General features: G+C 33.1%; 2 protein-coding genes and 2 long non-coding RNA genes across 4 annotated transcripts; 2 read left to right on the top strand and 2 right to left on the bottom strand.

Moving 5' to 3' along the window:
* Positions 1 to 3,476: 3,476 nt before the first annotated feature.
* LOC9330006 (thioredoxin Y2, chloroplastic) lies at positions 3,477 to 5,135 on the top strand. The gene is made up of 4 exons (XM_002893899.2): positions 3,477 to 3,714; positions 4,350 to 4,438; positions 4,536 to 4,713; positions 4,851 to 5,135. Exons 1-4 carry the CDS (start codon positions 3,523 to 3,525, stop codon positions 4,914 to 4,916), a joined length of 525 nt encoding a protein of 174 aa, XP_002893945.1. The 5' UTR covers positions 3,477 to 3,522; the 3' UTR covers positions 4,917 to 5,135.
* Positions 5,136 to 11,740: 6,605 nt separating this feature from the next.
* LOC9330005 (protein SET DOMAIN GROUP 41) lies at positions 11,741 to 13,960 on the top strand. Its single transcript, XM_002893898.2, has 4 exons — positions 11,741 to 12,540; positions 12,620 to 12,724; positions 12,818 to 12,916; positions 13,100 to 13,960. Exons 1-4 carry the CDS (start codon positions 11,875 to 11,877, stop codon positions 13,931 to 13,933), a joined length of 1,704 nt encoding a protein of 567 aa, XP_002893944.1. The 5' UTR covers positions 11,741 to 11,874; the 3' UTR covers positions 13,934 to 13,960.
* A 110-nt stretch (positions 13,961 to 14,070) lies between these two features.
* LOC110225246 lies at positions 14,071 to 14,928 on the bottom strand. Its single transcript, XR_002329648.1, has 3 exons — positions 14,882 to 14,928; positions 14,522 to 14,655; positions 14,071 to 14,309 (listed from the first exon to the last, which is right to left on the bottom strand). It is a non-coding gene; the product is annotated as an uncharacterized LOC110225246 (long non-coding RNA).
* A 7,584-nt stretch (positions 14,929 to 22,512) lies between these two features.
* On the bottom strand, positions 22,513 to 23,397 carry LOC110225247. The gene is made up of 3 exons (XR_002329649.1): positions 23,365 to 23,397; positions 23,002 to 23,135; positions 22,513 to 22,790 (listed from the first exon to the last, which is right to left on the bottom strand). It is a non-coding gene; the product is annotated as an uncharacterized LOC110225247 (long non-coding RNA).
* Positions 23,398 to 23,669: the final 272 nt, after the last annotated feature.

Here is a 23,669-nt window from a genome sequence, read left to right as displayed (position 1 = left end):
CGATAAAGTAATATTTCGAACAAAGACCAGATATGCTTACTTCCGTTGTTCTCCATTCATTCCGACAATGCTTGATGGCTGCGGCTATATCATGGATGCAAGGGTACTTGTCTATATCAAAACACCTACAAGTACAAGATTTCATATCCAAGTCCACCAAATATGTTAAACCATCAACTCCAATTACGCTATATTCGCGTCGGTAGCTGTTAAGATCAGTGATCGTCAACTTCGCAGCTATAGGACATCGGATATGTAATATATTCTCCATAACAAGCACCACTTGCGTTGTGTTCGATGCATTGGCAAAATATTTTCGATGTTTGTTGAACCATTCAGAAAACTTCTCCAATATCGCATCAATCATCGGTAATAGATGGTACTTCCTTACTTCCCTTAATACAGCGTTCATTGACTCTGCGGAGTTGCTAGTATCTATGTTGTACTTGTCTTCCTCAGCATGACTCCTAGCCCATTTTTCAACCCCAATAGAATTATCCAGATATTCAGCAGCTCTGGGATACCTTCTCCTATAATCACCATACTGAATGTTGAACTCGGTCTTAGTATATACATGAGCGCATTCCTTGAATTTCTCAACACCTACGTCCTTGTCCCCAGTCAACTTTGGCCTAAGTTTTTGGGACAAATGCCATATATAATGACCATGTGATGCGTTTGGAAACACATCCATCACTCTCTTGATGATGCTTTGATGTCTGTCGCTTATGAAAACCAAACCATCTTCATCCGGTACTACCTTTCTCAACATTATAAAAAACCAATTCCAACTAGCATGATTCTCACTATCAATTACACCAAACGTAATTGGGTAATGGTGACGATTAGGATCCTGAGCTGTTGCAATAACTAACATCCCACCATATATAGTTTTCAGAAAAGTTGCATCAATCACTAACACTTTCCTCATTGCCTTAAACCCTTCAATGTTTGCGCCTAAAGCGATAAATAGGTACTTGAACCTCTCTTCTGCATCCAATTCCACTTCCGTTACTGTCCCAGGATTCACCTCTCTCAACATGTGGAGATAAGCATACAACATCGTATAGCAAGCTTCAGGGTTCCCACGCATATCACTAACATGTTGTTTTTTCCCTCTCAAGGCGGTGGAGTAGGAACAATCCAAACCAAGTCTTCCTTTAACAAGAGTCATGATGGTTTTAGGATCCAGTGTTTTCAAATGACCACGGAAGTCCTCGTGCAAAACACTTGCTACTAATCGTGGTGTGCCTTTTTGTTTAAAATATCTAGTACTCTCCTCACACCTAGAGCATGTATGCATGTTTTTGTGAACTCTTACACTCCAAAAATCAGATTTCTGTATTCTGGCAACTCTTAAATACCATTCACAACCCATGGAAGCTTGACAGCATTCAATCGTAAGTCGCACCGGATCCGACTTTACACATCTCACACCAAACAAGTTTGTCTTTGCAGCTCTATTAACCAAATCCCATACTGCCTCCTTAGAAGAAAATTCTTGATCTTTTTCCAGATCAATACCATCTTCCCATTCTTTAACTGTTTCCTCACTTAGTTGTACAGGCCGTGAAAGCTCAACATATTCATGCCTAACATCATTCTCACAATCTTCATTTACACCATCCTCTATCATTAGCTGTTCAATAATCGGTTCATGAACTATAGCAGGCTCTTTCTCTTGTTCTGATGTTTTCCCCCATCTAACGTACTCAAGATTGCTTGATTATTGACATCATCAGTCCTTACATCATCAGTCCTTACATCATTGGCAGCCACTTCCCCATAATTCAAACCGCATGAACTTCTTCTCTCTACTCTTGGTACTTGCTCCACCATCTGATTACTTTCAAGATTGCATAACTCCACATGCAAAACTGGTCTTAATCCCTCTTTATCCAATGATGTTAAGAATATACAAATATCCTCATCATCTAATATATAAGACTCTCTCCTTCCTTTACATATCATGTAACTCAATTTCAATTTCCTTTTCGCTGCATCTATAACAATCTTCTTACAGATTTTATCTACTAACACCGCATATGTTATTCTCTCCAAAGATATTGTCTTAAACATTATAGCATATAGTGAATTGTTGCAATTCCACTCATGCTCTGCTGAATAGTACCCTCCATAGTCAAAATATATGTTTGTGTGGATCTTCTTCTTCATCGCACTGCAGATAGAACAAAATAAATCACTAATTTCGACATAGCACTTGTAACAGTTATACCAGTTGTACCAGTCGAACTACACTAATATATATGTACCAGTTGTACTATTCAATTTCAGTTGTACAATGACCTTCTACAATTAACGATACAAAGGAGGAGCTGAGAGGAGCTACATTCTAATTTCCCTCAGATTCAACAAGATTCAACTCATAAATCCTACTATCTATAGATTTCTAAACCTACCATTGCCAAACTCTACCATTGCAAATACCTAAACAAACAAATTTCAAAGCACTTACTTGGTTCAATCAAGATCCAACAATGGAGGAGAAGAAAGAAGGTCATGTCCGTCGAAATGGATGAGTCGACGGCGAGGCTAAGAGGAGGAGCGGGAGTAGACGAAACAAATGGCGAGCTCTCAAACTAGATCCAACAATGGAGGAAATCAAAGAAGCTCCTGCGCCGGCGCCGGAGCTAATGACGGCCAAATAATCGAGCTCTCAGCACCTCCGGGGAATCTTCAGTGTGTCGGGGAGAGATGACAGAGAAGGAAAATGTCGAGATTGAGATTGGATCGAGATTGGAGAGATGATAGCTCCATTTGAATTTTTTTTTTTGGTTTAAAATTAAATCAATTAAATCAGATATATCATTAAGGGTATAAGAGTAATATTCACTATATGGATGGCATTGAGACTCTAAAATAGCAAGTCTGATTCAAATTTCCGGTTCAGTGACAAACTAGCTTTGGTCTCTACAAAAACTAGGTTTTGCTTGATTTGGGTAACGATTTAAGGAAATTTTGTTGTCTGGTCAGCCTAACTCATTTCAAAATGTTGCCGATCAATTCACTCCTTTTAACCGACCGGTTAACGGAACTCCCAAATCTCTGTTCGGAAAAACTAGTTCGGTTATATTTTGTGTCGTCGTCTTCTAACTTTTTTTTTTGTCATCCGAAATTAAATAGAGCTCAAAAGAGCCATTCCTGAGGAATGTTGTTTACATAGGTGATGTGTAGCGGTTCCGTACGAACTTTTCGTGCCAGATTGTCCGCTTTAGTATTAGCACATCGAGAAATTAGAGAAAGAGAGAAATTGGAGAACTCTTCCTTGTCGCTCTGAAATTCCTCCAAATACACTGAGAAGGCCGGCTATTCGGTTGGGGAAGACATCATCTTCACCAAGTCAGAACAGTCTGTAAAGAAAGCTAACTCTTGATTATCTGCACCAATCATACACTTCATCGCCCAGAGGGCCTCTTCTGTATGTAGCGGAGATAGTATTTGTTATCCAAACCGAAAAATGTCAAATTTCTTCTTAACGTAAAATTCACTGAAGCTTCTTCAATGGCGATTTCTCTCTCCACCTCATATACCTATCCACGTTTTTCGCCGGAATCGCCTAATTCCGTTTCCCCATCACTAACGCTATCTTCTCTTTCCTCCGTACGCTTGCCGGCTCAAATTCGCCGATTCGGAATCCGCCACGAGAGTGTTCAATCGCCGTCGTCGTCGACTAATCGCTTCGCTCCACTCACGGTGAGTTCTCTGTTTCGATTTGATGCTATAACATCTTGTGATTTTGAGACAAATTCAATTTTTGTTCATGTTTTAGTTTCTTAAGATTAATTTCATGGCCAGTAGCAAAAATTGTGTGATTATTCAGTGTTTATATCTAAAGATAGAATCAGTTATTTACATAATGTAACACTGAGATTGATTCTCACTGAAACAAGAATATACAACATTAGAGTGTGATTCTTGAAAATTAGTGTTAAGAAGAAGAGTGCTTGAAGAAGATTCAAACATATTCTATGTAAGCTACAGAAGAATCATTATTCGTAATTGCGAAACGAGCATTGAGAATTTGAGATTGATTTCCACTGGAACAAGGAGTAGATTGTTCTCTACTTCTCCCTGTAGACACATATCAGCTGATACTACTAACATAAAAATTTAACAGAGTTTAGGTTGTGAATGATAAACTCGGTCTTTTGATGAAAGTCTTGACATATCTGTTTAGTGGATTGTTCTGATGTTATGTTAGTTTACTTTTGGTACAAGTATAGAAAACTCGTTTATATGTTTGTCTGAAGCGTTTTCATATTGGCTCACTTAGTTTCAAACGTATTTAGAGCTCGAGACCAACTTTGTGATGTAATGATTTGATGCAGGTTAGAGCAAAGAAGCAAACTTTCAACTCTTTTGATGATCTATTGCAGAATTCTGATAAACCATTACTAGTAGACTTCTATGCCACTTGGTGAGTTTATGTTCAGTTGCACTTGTTAGCACCGATATGTCTGCCATCTTCCTGATTTTTTGGTTCTCATATGGTTACAGAGTTGTGTTTTTTGCAGGTGTGGTCCATGCCAGCTTATGGTACCTATACTCAATGAAGTGAGTGAAACTCTGAAAGATAAGATTGCAGTTGTGAAAATCGATACTGAGAAGTACCCAAGTCTTGCTAACAAATACCAGATTGAGGCTTTACCCACATTCATCTTATTCAAAGACGGCAAACTCTGGGATCGTTTCGTAAGTTTTCAATCACCCATATCTACTGGCTTCGATGGCTTGACCCACTTGTCCTGAAGCTAATTAGATAGAGCTGTTTTATTTATAGCACAAGTTCCTAACTTTCCTTGACAAGTTTTGCTTTTGGTTTCTTGCAGGAAGGTGCCTTACCAGCGAACCAACTCGTTGAACGTATTGAGAATTCTTTGCAAGTGAAACAATAGGTTTGAGAAACCAAGAAAACTTGTCATCTATGAACAATCTGTTGTAACAAAAGCCATTGTTGGTTGCTTGCTCAGTATATCATCTACCTATTCATATATGGCATATGTGATTTTTCTTATTTGAGTGATAAATTCCTCTTGAAATGTGGATAACTTTTCCGCCTCAACTCTGTTCAGTTTGTTAAAAGTTGTCCGTAGAGAGGATGCTCAATATATTCAGTGATAGTCTCCTTCGAACGCTGGTCCAAACTCCAAAGTATAACTCAGAATCCGTTTTCTGAGTGTATAAGATCTAGGCTTCTCGGCATACTATACCCACAATCGAGCTGGTTTTGGTGTGACCATGGTCACCATCTTGGTACGCCTTTTCTTATACCGACCAATAGCTCTGCCGAGTTTTCGCCAAAGCATCTACCAATCACCCACACCCTTCAGATTTGGATCCAGCCGCGTAACCGTCTTATTGACCTTTTATTTGAGTGACAAATTCATCATCAAATGTGGCTTAACTTTGTTCAGTTTTTTAAAAGTTGTTCCTAGGGATGCTGTATACATATTAACTGATCCAACCCAATCCAATGTGAAATAATTGATACAAATTCCGAACTATATCTTAATAGAGTTAATATAACGTTTGTTTGTGCTTTAGTGAGTTTTACCAAGCCTTTTAAAAGTCTTTTGTAGGCCTGGGAATTCGAACCGTTCGGTTTATTCGGGTTCGGTTTCTCGGTTTTTCGGTTATTTCGGAATTTGAAAGCTGTTCCGAAACTAACCGACTAAGATTTCGGTTTGGTTCGGTTCGGACACGGTTATTTCGGGTTTTGTAATTCGGTTATTCGGTTCAATCGTTTTGGGCCAAAACTGTTTTTAAAAGTGGGCTTTGTCTTTTCTTTTTTGAACTAATTGGGCTTATCTTAATTGGAAACAAAACAAAAAAAAAAAAGAGAAAGAGAAGCTTTTGTCTTCCACGAAGCAACCAACGGCCGACGAACCGACGAATGGAGACACCGGCGGCGAGTTCTGAAAGGCGGAGCGAGCGTATAGATCTAAAAGGCGAAGAAGATGTTGATGATAAGCTGTTGGTGATGAATCGAAGAAGAAGAGAAGCTGTTGTTGATTAATCGAAGAAGAAGAAGAAGATGTTGGTAATAGATCGAAGAAGAAGCATAAGAAGAAGGAGAAGTTGAAGAAGAAGAAGATTATGATGATGATGAATGATTGATGATTGATGAAACTATCTAAAAAGAGAAAGAAGAAGAAGAATAGAAAGCTCTAAACGAAGAAGAAGAGCGGCTAGGGTTAATATTAGGTTAGGGTTTTTGTTTTTCGGTTAACCGTTCGGTTCGCTCGAACCGAACCGAAATTCTCGGTTAACCGAACCTAAATTAATATCTTTCCGATCGGTTTAACTCAATTAAGTTGAACCGAACCGATTTGCCCAAACCTCGGTTCGGTTCGGTTCGGACAAATCGGTTCGGTTCAAATTCCCAGGCCTAGTCTTTTGTATCACGAGTTATCAATAAAAAAAGAAAAGTCTTTTGTATTAGTTTTAGATATCGTTCTAGCGCCAGATCAGATTTAACTCCTTTTTATGTTGACGGAGGCTACATCACAACATGCCACAATCAAGATCAATGTGTGTCAAAGACACTTCCGCGAATACTTCGAGGAAATTAACAATAGTCACTATCAGCAGAATTCGTGACGTTTGAAAAGAGTCTTTAGCGATATTAGTTGCCGGCGCGAACCAATTTGAGATAGCTAAGAGACATAGACAATTTGAGATAGCTAAGAGACAAAGACAATGAATTTATCACTTTCAATTGCAGGTGAGCTCCCAACAAAACATACTTTGAGATCTTTACAAGGTGTTAGTTAAGAAGGCAGAACTACTACCGAGTCATAACTTAAGGGGGTGTTATTGGTTTATGATTTCAAAAGAGTTTTAGTGACTTAAAGAGTCACGTAGAATATGTTGTTATTCAATCAAGATTTTTTAAAAGTATGTTAAAGTTTTGTGTTATTCATTTAAGATTTGTAAAAAGTAATGTAAAATCATCGTAAGTTTGAGGTTATTAGATTCATACTCTTATAAAGTCAGTAAAAATTTTGTGTTATTCAATTAAAACAAGAATCTCTGACTGTTAATGAATTAAATTATTATGTTATTGGTTCATGACTTTGTACACTTTTCTTCACAAAATAAAGTCATAGAAAGTCATGAAAAGTATTATCAAAATAGAGAGATTGTTTGAGAAACTTTACAAGATTATGAAAAACTAATCAACAAGATTATAAAAAAACTCTCTATCAATAGTTTAGAATCTTTTATTTATTGACTTTGAAGGATTTGATTGAAGTCATCAAAATTCCTTGGAAATTAGGAACCAATAACACCCCCTAAGTTTGGGTGTATATAAATAAGTTTCCATTTCTTTCCTTTTAAGTATGCTAGAAATCTCGGCAACCTCAGAAGCAGCGGAATTCATGATTGATAAACCAAGGCATTGCACGGAGGCGGAGTACATGATTGATAAACCAAGGCATTGCTCCGTTGAGAATCCATAGACGGTTACATTCTAGCTTTGTGCCACCTGATGAAAACAATATGGCTCCGATTGGTGACAAAAAAAAAAGAACAATAGGAACATGAAAGAAAAGGAATAAAAAGGAATAAAAAAAAACGAAAATGACTAAAACCAGGAACCAAAAAGAACATAAGAATTGAACAAATGATTATGGTAAATGGTAACAAAAAAATTGAATAAATATTTAACATAATAATTATTAAAATATCATATAATTTATTTAGTTTATAAATTTTATTTAAAATTAATGATTTATATAAATTTAAAATAAAATATAGAATAAATTCAAATATTTTATTTAAAAAATAATATAAATTTCACTTGAAAGCATTTATTTATTTATTTAAGTATAAATACTAATTTAAAACAAAGTCATAACATTCATTTAAATTAAAGTTTTAATAAAAGTTTTATTATACATAAATATAAAAAAATTAGAAAATATTTAGAGAAATTGTTAAAAATGCCCCTTTTTCAATACCTTTTTCAAAAATGCCCCCTTTGAGAGTCCATTTTTAAGTTTGCCCTCTTTTAATTTTTAATGACCATTTTACCCTTATTTGAAACAAAATTAGGTCCACAAAATACAAAATATTTTTTGGCGGGAAAAATGATCCCGCAATTTTCCCGCCAAAACACTTGTAAAAACCTTTAAAATACCTTGTAAAATTTTCCCGTAAAAATTTTTCCCGCCAAAAAATTTTTTTTGCGGGAAAAGTGATTTCTCAATTTTTTTGGCGAAATTTTTTTGGCGGGAAATTTTTTGGCGGGAAAAATTTACATGGTATTTTAAAGGTTTTACAGAGTATTTACAAGTGTTATGTTAGATTTTACAATGTATTTTAAAAAGTTTTACAAGGTACTTATAAGGTTTTATAAGGTATTTATAACTTGTAAAACCTTATAAAAAACTTGTAAAACCTTATAACTTGTAAAACCTTATAAAATAGCTTGTAAAATCTTATAATATCTTATAAATACCTTATAAATACGTTGTAAAACCTTTTAAAATACATTGTAAAACCTTATAAATATCCTGTAAAAAAACCCTTAAAATACCTTGTAAATTTTTCCCGCCAAAAATTTAACGCCAAAAAAATTGCGGAATCACTTTTCCCGCAAAAAAAAATTTTTGGCGGGAAAAAATTTTACGAGAAAATTTTACAAGGTATTTTAAAGGTTTTACAAGTTTTTACAAGGGTTTTGGCAGGAAAAATTCCGGGATCACTTTTCCCGCCAAAAAATATTTTGTATTTTGTGGACCTAATTTTGTTATATTTCCTTATATATTTGTGATATCTTTTATTAAAAGAAGGGTAATTTAGTCATTTTGTACATAAAAAGGAGTATTTTTAAAAATAGACAGCCAAAGGGGGTATTTTTAAAAAGGGGTATTGAAAAAGGGGCATTTTTGTGAGTCTCCCAAATATTTATGTATACAAATGTAAATATTATCATAAAAACTATTTTAAAATTATTTAAAAATTGAAAACGAATTTTTAATTGTTGTAAAATTTTTTTTTTTTATCTGAAGTAAAATTGTTATTCACGCGGTACGAGACTAGTAATTTTGAGAGTTGTGTTCTGAGAATTATATAACGGATGCATCTTTTTTATTTGTTGTTTAAATGGCCATGTAAAAGCAGACACTGATATAAGAATGAGTGAGACTTCGTAGACATGAATAAAGAAAAGAGCCATAATCTATTAATCTTGATCTATAGCTGTCAAAATCTCAGCTTAGTAGTGAAAGTTTCAAAAAATCGTTAGAGCATGGTTATAAGTGATACTCATATAGTATTATTAGGAAATTTTTAGTATTATTTATAATGTTTGTTTATTGTTTGAGATTTTTTATGATACTCCTACTAAATATGTTTGCATTGGTGAGATCGGTTTAAATATCATAAATAAAAAATTTACAAAATCAAAAATAAATATATAAAAACATAGGATTACAAATGCATTGGTGAATTTTTTTTTTCCGCTTTTACAAAAAAATGCGTTTCAGAGACGAATCAGGAGCCGCCACGTCACCCGATATTGGGTATCAAAAATATCACTGCAGTGATACTGATCAGGCCCAAATTCATTATTTGATCCATTAAAATATTATATCTAGGCTCTTAATAGTCTAATTGTATCACCTATGGACATGGTCTTAGGTGGCAGATAGGCGTTCGATAGGGCCTATATCGATTAATCCGAGACTAGGCGGGGCCTAGGTGTTAGCATATTATTTACTTATTTTTATAATATTTTTTTAAGTCTTATAACAAAACATTGGTTATAAAATATGAACTAAACCGGCCGAGTTGACCATTTTGACCGATTAATACCGATTTTGAACGTTTAAACCGATTTGATTCACCGATTTTACAAAAATCGGGGCGTCCGCCTAGGCCAATTTTTAAAACATTAATTAAATGAAACTGTATAATATGTCACCAGCCATTTTTTTTTCTTTCGCTGTGAACATTTCCTTTTCTTTTGGGGTCAACTCATTTCAGTTTGTTAAAATTTGTAATTAGAAAATTAACATATTCGATCGAAAATTAAGTGAAATAAGCAAATACAAATACTTAACTATATTTCATATAGTTGTAGTAGTTTCATTTTTTCTATATCCAAAAAATAAGCCGAATAAATCCAAATCCAGTAAAAAGAAAAATTAAACTTGATCTAAAAATCTCTAATATATTTTTAAGTCAACTAAGTATTGATTTTTTTAACGGCAAATCAATTATATTATGCGATAAGAGTTTACATGATACCTAAAATCATTCAAATACAATCACTGGAACAAATAAAGGAAATTGAATACAATTTCGATGAAGAAGTGGAAGTGATCATGCTTTCCAGACGGAAAGTCTTACAAGCAACATAATAAAGAGTAAATCTGTTAAGTCCCCTCTTCATACACTTGTAAAAGGCTAACATCTTATAGATGAAACTCTTAAATGCTTTCTGCATCATTCTAATTAAACAAAAAAAAATCTGATATGTTGTTTGATATGGTTTTGAAACATAACTGTTAAAATGTCGTACGCATCTTTGCCGTTTTGCGACCATGGTTTCTCTTCTCATAGAAACTGGATTTTCCGACTGAGAGAAAGAGAGAACATCATCATCATTGGATCGTGTCATCCAAAAGGGGAAGCTTTCGCCTTCAAGATAAAAATAGGCTGTTCCAACCCTAAACAGATTGAGACTGAAGCTAAGTAAAAATCTAATCTTAGGTCGAAATCCATACCAAATTTGAAACATGTGAATGCTTTTTCAAGCGACAAGGTTACTTCATTGATTTCAGGATCGAAAACCCAAATGATAACTCCACACCAAAGAAGAAATTCATCGATGAGAGAAACCACCGGAAACGAACCTTATACAAGGACAATCACGATTCAAAAGAATTGATATAAGACACGACCAGAAACATCGACGAAGGTATGAATATGTCAGATCTATCAATGAAATCAAGTTGAATTGATAGGCTTCCCAGATTGAAATTAAAATCTATACACAAAACAAAAATTAAATTATATTCTTTTTTTTAATTCAATAATTCATTAACGTTACCATCACAATCTGCAACGACGTCATTTGCAATATAAACTACAAATAGGCATGGACACGAAACAGATATCCTGAAAATTTGGGATATTCGTTATTCGATTCGTCTCAACCGAATACTTGATTTTGTGATTTGCTTTGATCCGAAAATTTCCGGATATTCGGAGAATCGAATATCCAGATTTTCTTTGTGATATTTACGGATATCCGCTTTAATATTTCTGCACCCATTAAAATTCTAAAAATCTAAGCGCTCGCATGTAAAACTAAGAAAAAAGAATATAAAATTTGGGAAAAGGAATCGTCGCAGGATTCCAACTTCTTATTTTTAAGGGATATTGATTTTTTTTTATAATAAATTTCATTTCACTAATAAAAACTATTAAATTGTATCACAAACACATGTCCAAAGGAAAAAAAAAACACTGAGTTTACAAATACAAGCCAAAAATATATTATGATATATATATATATATATATATATATATATATATATTCTAACATATATCGAACAATTTGAATCAAAGTGGATATCCGACTTTAAAAAAACAATATTTGTTATTTGTTCCGGTTTTTACGAATACTACATTTCCTATGTGCTTTGCTCGAAAATTTTACGGATATTCGAATTTTTCGAATCGAATCAAAACGAATACTGAATCAAAACGGACCTAACGAATATTTTGTCCAGGCCTAACTAGGAACTACAAAGCCTGATTTGCTCTCTCCACTTGAAACGACGTCATAGTAAATAGAGTAACGCTGGCAAAATATTAAACCGGTGACATACGGCGGAGATGGAGATACTCGCGGCGGAGGATATCGAAATTGGCACAGATTTATTCCCACCGCTTTCTCCACTCGCTTCCTCTCTCCACGACTCCTTTCTCTCCTCTCACTGCTCCTCCTGCTTCTCCCTTCTCCCTCCATCTCCGCCGCAGCCTCTCTACTGCTCCGCCGCATGCTCCCTCACCGATTCATTCACCAATTTCCCTCAATTCCCACCGGAGATAACCCCAATTCTCCCCTCCGACATCCGTACAGCTCTCCGTCTCCTCAATTCCACAGTCGTCGACACTTCCTTATCCCCGCACCGTCTTAATGGCCTTCTCACTAATCACCACCTCCTCATGGCTGATTCTTCCTTCTCACTCGCTATCCACCACGCCGCCAGTTTCATAGCCACCGTACTTAGATCAAACCGGAAAAACACAGAGTTGGAAGAAGCAGCTATATGCTCTGTGCTAACAAACGCCGTTGAGGTGCAAGATAGCAACGGACTTGTTCTTGGAATCGCTCTTTATGATTCAAGATTCTCTTGGATTAACCATAGCTGCTCTCCAAACTCTTGTTACCGTTTCGTCAACAACACGACGTCGTATCATGATGATCTTGCCTATCCAATAACCATTCCTCATGTCAACAACACAGAAACATTATCCAACTTAGAATTGCAGGAACAAGTTGGTACTAGTTTCATATTAAAACGTGATTTGATATGTTTTTCGATTTTTCTCGATTTGTGAAGTTTAGTTTTTGCAGGTAAGAACAATGGGATATGGACCAAAGGTGATTGCTAGAAATATTAAGAGGATTAAGAGTGGTGAAGAGATCACTGTATCGTATATCGACTTACTTCAACCGACGGTTTGTTTTGTGTCCAAAGTCTTCTGTTTTAGAGAAATCATCACTCTCTAGATTGTTGATCTGCCTAAAAGTGTATTCCTTTTTAATCATTAGGGATTGAGGCAGTCAGATTTGTGGTCGAAATATCGATTTATGTGTAACTGTGGACGATGTGCAGCATCGCCTCCGGCTTATGTGGACTCGGTTTTAGAGGTATCAGTTTTGACTGTTGTTTGGTGTAGTTGCTTATTATTAGTCTCAGTTCAAAAGCTATTGAAGTTTCAGTTTATTAATCTGTTTGCATCAATTGCCAACAATATGAGTTTCTGTCTCGACGAGTGTGTTTGAGTTAGTTGTGTTCTTAAAATAGCTAACGTATATGATGCACCCATTCAGGGAGTTCTTGTGTTGAAGCCTGAAGAAACAACCGTTGATTACCATCATGGAACCACCAACAAAGATGAAGCAGTGGGAAAGATGACTGATTATATCCAAGAAGCCATAGATGAATTTTTATCGGACAATATTGATCCCAAAACATGTTGTGAGAAGATCGAGAGTGTGCTGCATCACGGCATCCAGTTCAAAGCAGACTCACAGCCTCATTGTCTGCGGTTACATGCGTGTCACTACGTTGCTCTGAATGCTTACATTACTCTGGCTACTGCTTACAGAATCCGTTCGATTGATTCTGAAACTGGCATTGGTTTTGACATGAGCAGGATAAGTGCAGCCTACTCTTTATTCCTTGCAGGTGTTTCTCACCATCTCTTTTCTGCAGATCCTTGTCTTGCTATTTCTGCCGCAAATTTCTGGAAAAATGCCGGAGAATCATTGTTAGATCTGGCCCGGAAGTTTTCGATGGAATCATTTGGAGAATCTGATGTCAAATGCACCAAATGTCTTATTCTTGAAACCCCCAATTCACACAAAGATATCAAAGAAAAGTCTAGGCAGATTCTGAGTTGTGTCACAGACATCTCACAAGTCACATGGAGTTTCCTCACACGCAGTTGCCCTTACCTGCAAAAGTTTAGGAGTCCAGTTGATTTCAGCTTGACGAGGACCATTGGCAAGAGAGAAGAATCGATTGAGGATCAAACAGTAAATGTTCTTTTACTCTCTTTTCACTGCTTACTCTATGCAGACCTTCTGGCTGATTTATGTTACAGTGAGAAGTCACATTTGGTGTCTTTTTTTTTTGGTAGAAAGTCACATTTGGTGTCTTAATTCCTATGGTTTTTTTTTTTTTTCTGATTTGAGTTTTTTTTTTTTCCTTCTCTTACATTTTAGAAGGAAATAAATATTTTGATTCAATTGCAAATAAATATTTTGCTTAATTTAAATTTTGGATGAGATAATATTGATCTATCATTTTAAATAATATAATTTTTTTTATTCATAGATAATTAGTTGAGGATACATATCAAATGAGACATTAATTCTTAATCTGAAGGACTAGATAATGGAGGATAATTGTCTTTGCAGCAACAAAGAGTGTTTTGTTTCAGGCAAACCCCTTCATACCATCCTAAGGATTTGCAAAATCTGTCACATTCTCTTGCATCTGGACATCCTTCCTTACATAATCTGATTAATTGTGATCCTGTTTGGATCATTAGTAAACACATTATCAAATATAAAAATGAGCAAATAATATTTTAGTACATGTATGCAAATACTAAACATTTTTTTGCATCTATAACTTTGACTCGGTCAATAAGGACATCATGAAATGTTCGAAAAGATTTCAGATATACATATAAAAATTTGGTGTTTAATATATACCAATTACCAATAATTAGATGATTATGTTACCTGAAATTATGGGCAGAAGGATAAGAGCAAACACCATCAATGAAAGTAATATAAAAGATGGAGATTTTTTGGTCGCCATTAGTGAAGTTTTGAGAGGATGCAACAACACTTTGAATCTCACGAGAAAACAATACCTATCAAGGAATATTCAAAATCGATATTAGAAGAAGTTGATATATAATAGAAATATATGTAGTAAGAACAAATTTAATAACAAAATCTAGTTTGTAATATAGAAAGCAATATCTGAGTCATTGGTGGATTTGCTTTTTTCATCTTTTTCCATGAACAAATTGTTGTGTGCTTCGTATAAATTACCAATATTTTCTGTAAAATCTAACATCTTTTTAACTGATTTACCTTTTGATTTTCTAATATACTTGTACTTATCGAGATGTGAGTTTAATGATCTTGACTATGTGTTTATATACACATAAATGTATATTGTACATGTATATATTTTTAATACATTTCCCAAATTACGTAATTAATAGTATGTAATGAGCTTTCCATAAAAGAAAAGATACACCTATAACTTTTATTTATTAATTTGGATATAAATTTGGTCAAAAGGTTCCATTCTTTTTTTTTTTTTCTGATTTAGATAGGGTTTTTTTTTTTTTTGGTCAACCACACATTAATTAAAAAGTAACTCCATGAATGGTTGCCCAATCAGGAGGAGAATATTTAGATAGGTTTTACAATTTAATTCATTAAAAAAAGGGAAAATTGGAAATAAAGGACAAATAATTAAACTATTGTCCATCTATGCATTCTATATTTATGATTGGTCATATATACTTTAATATTGGTCATATATGATTTCATATAATTAAAATCCCAATATGCCCCCAGTCTTTTAAAATTTTACTAAACTATTAAAAAAATTCAAAATTAAATTGATTTCTTTCTAAAAACAATTTGGAAAAAATATAGGACAAAATCAACATTTAATTACATTCCATTATTTATTTTGCCGTAGATAATTTCATATCTTCTTCTTCTTTGATTCTCTTGCTCATCAAAGTTAAGATTTCGTAATTGTTCTCTCCTCTCTAATAACGCCATACTAAATAATTTTTTTTTTCTTCTTCTTCAATCTCTCTCTCTATCTCACTCCCTTGATTTCAATTTCTTTATGGAGCGCAATTATAAATTTCCGAGTTTTGAAACAAAAAATTAAGCGTAATCTATAGGAAAAAGTGTTAAGTATAAAGAAAAATTCTAATTTGTGTTATAATTTATTCACTTAGGTATAAAGAATTTTAAAGTGTTCAAAATTCAACTAATTTTCCGGGTTTTGAGACAAAAAAAATTAAGCGTAATCTATAGGAAAAAGTGTGAAGTATAAAGAAAAATTCTAATTTGTGTTATAATTTATTCACTTAGGTATAAAGAATTTTAAAGTATTCAGAATTCAACTTTTGTAATTTACAGATGTAATCAAATTCACTATATTCAATTTCCATATTTTAAGATTTTTTTTTTAAAAAATCTAAATTAGATAGAATGTACTTTCTAATTTTTATAGAATAAAAAAAAATCTTAAGAATATGTTTTCTAACATTCTTAGAACATGAGTAAATATTAGAAAACATATTCTAATTTTTGTAGAACAAAGAACAAAGTATGGAATATGTATTCTAAAAGTCGTAGAAACTAGTATTCTAAATACCGTAGAAAAGAAATGACTTCTAAATTTTGTAGAACATGTAGAGTGTGTAGAATACATAATCTAAATTTTGTAGAACATGTAGAGTGTATAGAATATACATTCTAATTTCAGAAGACATATTCTAAACTTTATAGATCAAATTTTATCTATCTAAAACGAAAACAAAACAATATATTTTTGACATTTTATATATCTTCATGTCTTCTTTATCATTTTAATACATATTTTTCTTAATTATTTTTGAAATAATTGGTTCAATCTTATGCAAAGGGTAGTTTAGGAATAGTTGATATTTGTTCATAGAATTCATATATGGACAAATACTTAAATATTTATCCTTTATTTCCAATTTTCCCTTAAAAAATATACAAAATATCATTTTACTTTTATCAAACAAATTATATTTGTAGATCATAAATACACATAGATGAGTAAAAAACGCTACAAGCATTTGTTAATTCTTTGTTTTACCATTATTTTCAAATGCCCATATGGCATTACCTATATAAAAAAAAAAAATTAGTTATAAAAGTTTAATAAAAAAAAGTTTACCAACAAAGATGAAGCAGTGGGAAAGATGACTGATTATATCCAAGAAGCGATAAGTAATTTTCTATCGTACAACATCGATCCCAAAACATGTTGTGAGAGGATTGAGAGTGTTCTCTGTTGGGTACAAACCAATGTCCCACTTCGAAAATTTAAAAAAAGAAGTTTCTAATAGATAAGCCAAATCCAACTCCAACTAGTATGAGACCTTTTGGGAAAGAACCCAATAACAAATCCGTGCAGGCTTGAGCATGTATGCCCAAAATGGACAATATCATACTAAGGAGAAGTTAGAGTGGGCTTGGAAAGCCCAATATTCTGCATCATGGCATCCAGTTCAAAGCAGATTCACAGTTTCATTGTCTGTGGTTATATGCATGTAACTACGTTGCTCTGAATGCCTACATTACTCTAGCTATTGCTGGCAGAATCCGATCTTTTGATTCTGAAACTGACATGGGGAAGGCTTTTGAAATGAGCATGATAAGTGCAACCTATTCTTTCTTCCTTGCTTATGTTTCTCACCATCTGTTTTCTGCGGAACCTTGTCTTGCTATTTATGCCGCAATTTGTTTTTAAAAAAAGGCTGGAGAATCCTTGTTAAATCTAGCCTTGAAGTTTTTGATGGAATCATCTGTACAATGATGTCAAATGCACCAAATGTCTTATTCTTAGAACCCCCAATTTACACAGAAATCTCAAAGAAAAGTCTAGGCAGATTCTGAGTTGTGTCACAAACATCTCACAAGTCACATGGAGTTTGCTCACTTGCGGTTGCCCTTACCTGGAAAAGTTTAGGAGTCCAGTTGATTTTAGCTTGACAAGGACCAATGGTGAGAGAAAATAATCGATTGAGGATCAAACGATAAACGTTCTCTTACTCTCTTTTCACTGCTTACTATACGCAGACCTTCTGACTGATTTATGTTACGGTCATAAGTCACATTTGGTGTCTCGATTTCGAGTGTAATATGTCGTTTGTTTGAGTTGAGGAATTGGTGGTATATGATTTGTGTTATATGTTATTTTGATTCAAGGAAATATGTACTCGCAGCAAAATTGGCCATAGATGAATTATATTAATAGTTAAATTGGTTAAATATTGATGAAGAGAATGTAGTTCAAGAGATAACTGATAATGCCACAAACAATATGGCCGCCACAAAGATGATAAAAGAGATCAAGCCAAGTATCTTTTGAACATAATGGGCTACTGACTCCATCAATTTGATGCTTGAAAGAATTTCAAGACTGTCAAGGCTCAAGGTTCAAAAGTACAATTCATATGGCGAAAAACCGAAAGGATTCACAATCTTCATATATGCTCATCATAGGACATTGGCGATGATTAGATCATACAAAAATAAGGGAGACATCGTCATGCCCGGGTCAAGACGCCCCTAAAAGTTTTTATTGGTTATTGGTTATATATAGATTTTTGGGTCATTGTTACTTTAGACCTATCTTGGATATCTTGCATTCTACTTTGTATTTTTGAGTTTGAACCTTTTGGGAGAAAATTGGAGAGAGCTTTTGATTCAGAATTCATACATGGGAGAGAAGATTTCTAAAACTCTTTATCCCTTTTATTGAATTGTTAGGATAAATCAATAGAGTTTTTCATCTAAGATTTTTCTTATTGTTTATTCTAGATTAGCTATCTAAAATCTAATCATAGGATGAATTGGCACAAGAGTGCAAGTTTTCCTGAACTATCTTAGATGAGCATAAAAATAACTATTCTGAAAGAGAGTTGATTGATTTATGTCCATGATTTGAGTTCTAGACTAGTTTTAATTAATTTCTAACAGTTTAATTGATATGCAACTCTGATTTTTTTCTGAAAAGTTCCATGTGAACAAAACCAATTTTGTTTTATCTACTATTTTAATTTGTAATATTTTTATTTAGCTTAATTTTGAAACATGCAATTAGGGGTGTCAAAATAGATAAAAGTTAATGGATCAATCCAAACCAATCCAATCCATGGATATAATGAATGAGAAATTTGGATACTAATGGATTAATGGATTTAATGGATTAGTGAGTTTAATGAATTGGATTGAAATGGTTTATGTTAGAATGGATTAGTGGATTACTCATAACCAAACCAATAAAAATTAAACATTCTAAATCAAATGTCTAAACCAAATATAATCAAATCAAACGTCAAAACTGATTTTAATAAACCAATGTAGACATGATTTAACTATTAAATCCATGAAATAAATTTTTCCGCCAAAACGTGATTCAACATTTTCCCGCCAAAAATGCAATTCCGTAAAATTTTCCGCTAGAAATGGAATTTCGCATTTCCCGCCAAAAATATGATTCTACATTTTTCCGCCAAAACCGTGATTCCGCATTTTCCCGCCAAAAATGTGATTCCGTGATTTTCCCGCCAAAAAGTGATTCCACATTTTCCCGCCAAAAATGCAATTCCGTAAATTTTCCCGCCAAAATGTGATTCCGTGATTTTCCCGCCAAAAAGTGATTTCACATTTTCCCGCCAAAAACATGATTTCGTATTTTTCCCGCCAAAAACGTGATTCCGTATTTTCCCGCCAAAATGTGATTCCACATTTTCCCGCCAAAAACATGATTCCGCATTTTTCCGCCAAAAACATGATTCCACATTTTCCCGCCAAAAACATGATTCCGCATTTTTCCGCCAAAAAGCGATCCACATTTTCCCGCCAAAAACATGATTCCATATTTTCCCCCGCCAAAAGCGTGATTCCGGATTTTCCCACGAAAACGTGATTCCGTGATTTTCCCGCCAAAAACGTGATATCATAACTCATTTATGTCATTAATTATTATTTGTAGCATTATATGATGATAATATTTATTAATTAATTAATTATTTTATTTTCATGGATTAACTCATTTAACCATTAAACCATCAAATAATTGGATTAATGGATTGACTCAATCCATTTAACAAATGAGTTGGATCAACTCATAAACCATTTAAGCCTAAACTCATTGGATTATGGATCGGTTTGAATCGGTTTATCCATTTTGACACCCCTACATGCAATCTATTGTGTGAACAAAAAAGCTTTGTAGAATTTGACCATTAAGTGCTACAGTGATCTCTTATTTGAGAGAGGAGTCCGCCATCTCCAACTTTATCGGAAGAGAAACAAGCCGCGGCCAAAGTCTCCGTAACCATGGCCTGCAGCCATTCAATTACGAAAAACCCATCGCGGTGTCGCGGCCAGAAGTCCCTAAGCTCCTTGGTCCAAAACAATGTGTTTTGACGATAAAAAGACCCAAACCTAAACCGACTCCCCAAAGTATATATATATACACTTGTTTTTTTTTTTTTTTTTGAAAAAGAATATATACACTTGTTTTTAACAAAGTTTTCGAAATAGCGAGATAAAGAGAAACATCAGCATCTACGGAGCTTTCACAGGACGACTCCATGTAAACGAAACCTATTTAAGACAATATTTTTATTTTCATCTAAATTTCCTATCTTGTGTGATCTTGTCTTTATCAGTTCTGATTCCCAAGGGACATGAACCTTAGTTTTGCAAGGAAGAAACATTTGTGTTCACTTCAAGGTTCGAAAAATTGAAAAGGAAGATAACAAAGCTAGAAGAGGAAGAAAAGTACAAGAGAATTCAATAAAATAATGGACGGGAGACGAGAACAACAAACCCTAGCCATACGTGGCTAAAAGTATTGGCATGAAGTGTGTGAACCAAGGTGAGTCCAAGTTTATGTTCAACTACAACAACCTCAAGTGATTGGCGCCTCCGTAGAAATGATCACACATGGCCAAGAAACCGGAATCCAACCACCTCCAATTCCGAACACAAATTTGAGATCAAGTTTAGTGATCAACATAGTGCAAAATAACAAATAATTTGGTATGTTCACGAAGATTTACGTTTATCATTTGAAATGCCTAGCATAATGGTAATGACGAATATAAATTTTCCTTAAAGGATTGAATTTGCAAACACACACATTATTTTTTCATGTGTTCCGACTTGACGCATCTTGGTGGCAATCATGGGTAAGAGACAAGGATTTATAAGGGTCGAGATGATCCATGACAGACTGGAATCCATCCAAATAAGAATAGACGTTAGATTCATCTCCATGGATGATGTACTAGGACACTCAATCTAGCAGCCTCACATTCAATAGGAAACAAATCGGTCGTTGAATTGAGGAGTTAAACATCCATCTTCGAAACCAACAATTGGTTAACAAGGGCATGAACTTTGCCTATATGAATTGCATCTGCGGTAAAATGTCTCATTTCATGTCCATAAAAGTTGAAAAGACGGATTGAAAATTTGCAAATGATGACGATGGACCCTTAAGGCCTTAACCATAGAACTCTAGAAGGATTTTAAATTAGAGGAATGATATGGGTTGGTGGAGGTCAATATTTCTTATGGGGTCCCAAAAAAACCATGTTTGCGAAGGATGCGAGCAACAAAAAGCCTATTGAACTCTTGGTGGAGGTTATGTTTTTTACATGCTTATGAGTTATAATATGGAAGTTCTGAGCCAAGGCTCATACATATTCCAGAGCTGGAATCAATCTTTTATAAATTATCCCTTCCAATGAGAATCGCACTCGTGTCCCTCCAAATTTCTACATTTCTACTAACCTAAATTCAACTACTACACAACCCCATGTTTTTTATTCGATTTGAGTTTTCTTTTGTTTGTTTCCTTCTCTTACATTTTAGAAGTATTTCTAACCGTATTCATTACTTTGGTTCAATTGCAAATAAATATTTTGCCTAGTTTAAGGTTTGCATGAGATAATATTGATCTGCCATTTTTAATATTAATATTTATATATATATATATATATATATCTATATATACATTTTTGAATGACTTTTAGCAAATAAATCCTGGAGTTGGACCTTATTTACGGATGAATGCCATTGACATTAATTATTTAAATTTGAAAAATATTACTTAAAGATATTACCAATACGATTTCGAGAATCATAAATTCATATCTTCCTTAATTTTCTGAGTCATTAATGTGATAATCTTTAGGAAATATTTCTCTGTAAAAAAAAAAAAATCCACATTAATGAAGGCATTAAAATCGACACTAACAATTAAATTATTTAGATGTTCAATTATTTTAAGATTCTTATATCTTATTTGATATTTTTTTTTTAATATCTCATTCTTTAATTACTGCGTTTAGAATTTATTGGTTGTTACCTATTTTTTGGTGAAATTTATTGGTTGTTACTTAATAAGTAATTATGGTGCGTTTATTTTAGTTAATATCTAATTTAAAGGATTTGTTTTCTTTTATTATTAATAAATGAATAACATGTATAGAAATAAAAGATTTTTTTTGCGACTCCATAATAAAAATATTAAACTCTTATTTTCTACATTTCTTACACATAATATCCTCTTATTCAATAACAAAAAATATATATTACATATTTTTAAAAATATTTATAATATTTAAATCATAGAAAAAATTTGTAATATTAATATTATTTCAACTCTATACAAATTTAATATTTATGTATATATATCTTATGGGAACCATTTAAAAGAAATTTTTAAATTGACTTGAATTATATAGCATTTAAATAAAAGTATTATTAAAAAGAAAAATAACTAAATAATGTTTAATTTCACGGGATGGGTAATATGATGGGACGGGTTTGGGTTGATATTTATAAAAGATCGTATACCACGGGTGAAATCCTAAAATTAACAATCAAAATAATCTATCAAACAAATTACATTTTGATTTTTTTAAGAAAATATAGCCCCGCGGTATACCGCGGGTTAAAATCTAGTGGTTTTTATTCATAGATAACTAGTTGAGGATACATATTAAATGAGACATTTATTCTTAATTTGGAGGACTAGGAGGATCGTCTTTGCAGCAACAAAGATCTTTTTCTTTCAGGCAAACCCCTTCGTACCAATCTCTAGTTTTGCAATATTTATCACAGTCTCTTTCATTTGGACATCCATCTTTACAAAATCTGATAAATTGTTTTCTTTTCATATGGAATTGTGTTCCTGTTTGGATCATTAGTAAACACATTACAATAATTTTAAATATAAAAAATGATCAAGTAATATTTTAGTACGTGTATGCAAATACAAAACATTTTTTTCTAGTAATTTTGACTCACTCAGTAAGGACATCATGAAAAGTTTGAAAAGATTTCAGTATAAAAAGTGTGTGTTTAATATATACGAATTAAAAATAATTAGATGATTATGTTACCTGAAATTATGGGTAGAAGGATCAAAGCAAACACCATCAATGAAAGTAATATAAAAGGTGAAGCGTTTTTGGTTGCCATTAGTTAAGTTTCTAGAGATAGCAACAACACTTTCAATCTCACGAGAAAACAATACCTATCAAAAAAAATATGTTCAAAATCGATATTAGAAGAAATCCGGATATAATAGAAATATAGGTAGTAAGAACAAATGTAATACCAAAAACTAGTATGTTTATTATAGAAAGCAATATTTTAGTCATTGGTGGAAACAAATTTTCAATTTTTTCATTAACAAATTGTTGTGTTCTTCGTATAAATTACCACTATTTATGTAAAATCTATAATCTTTTTAACTTATTTACCTTTTGATTTTCTAATATATACTTGTATTTGTTTAATGATCTTGTTGTATTTGTATTTATATACATATTAATGTATATATATATGTATTGTACATATATATTTTAATAACTTTATCCATATTATGTAATAAAGTATGTAATGAGTCTTCCATAAAAGAAAACATTCACTTAATAATTTTTTTTATTGATTGGGAATATAAATTTGGTCAAAGGGTTCCATTCTTTATTTATTTCCTGTTTTAGATTGGTTTTACATGTTAATTCATTAAAATTATACAAATTTTTATATCAATTTTATCAAAGAA

This window comes from Arabidopsis lyrata (genome assembly GCF_000004255.2).
Source record: "Arabidopsis lyrata subsp. lyrata unplaced genomic scaffold ARALYscaffold_1, whole genome shotgun sequence".
NCBI lineage: Eukaryota > Viridiplantae > Streptophyta > Magnoliopsida > Brassicales > Brassicaceae > Arabidopsis > Arabidopsis lyrata.
The sequence above is the reverse complement of the archived record's forward strand: the minus strand, read 5'-3'. Positions and strand labels throughout refer to the sequence as shown.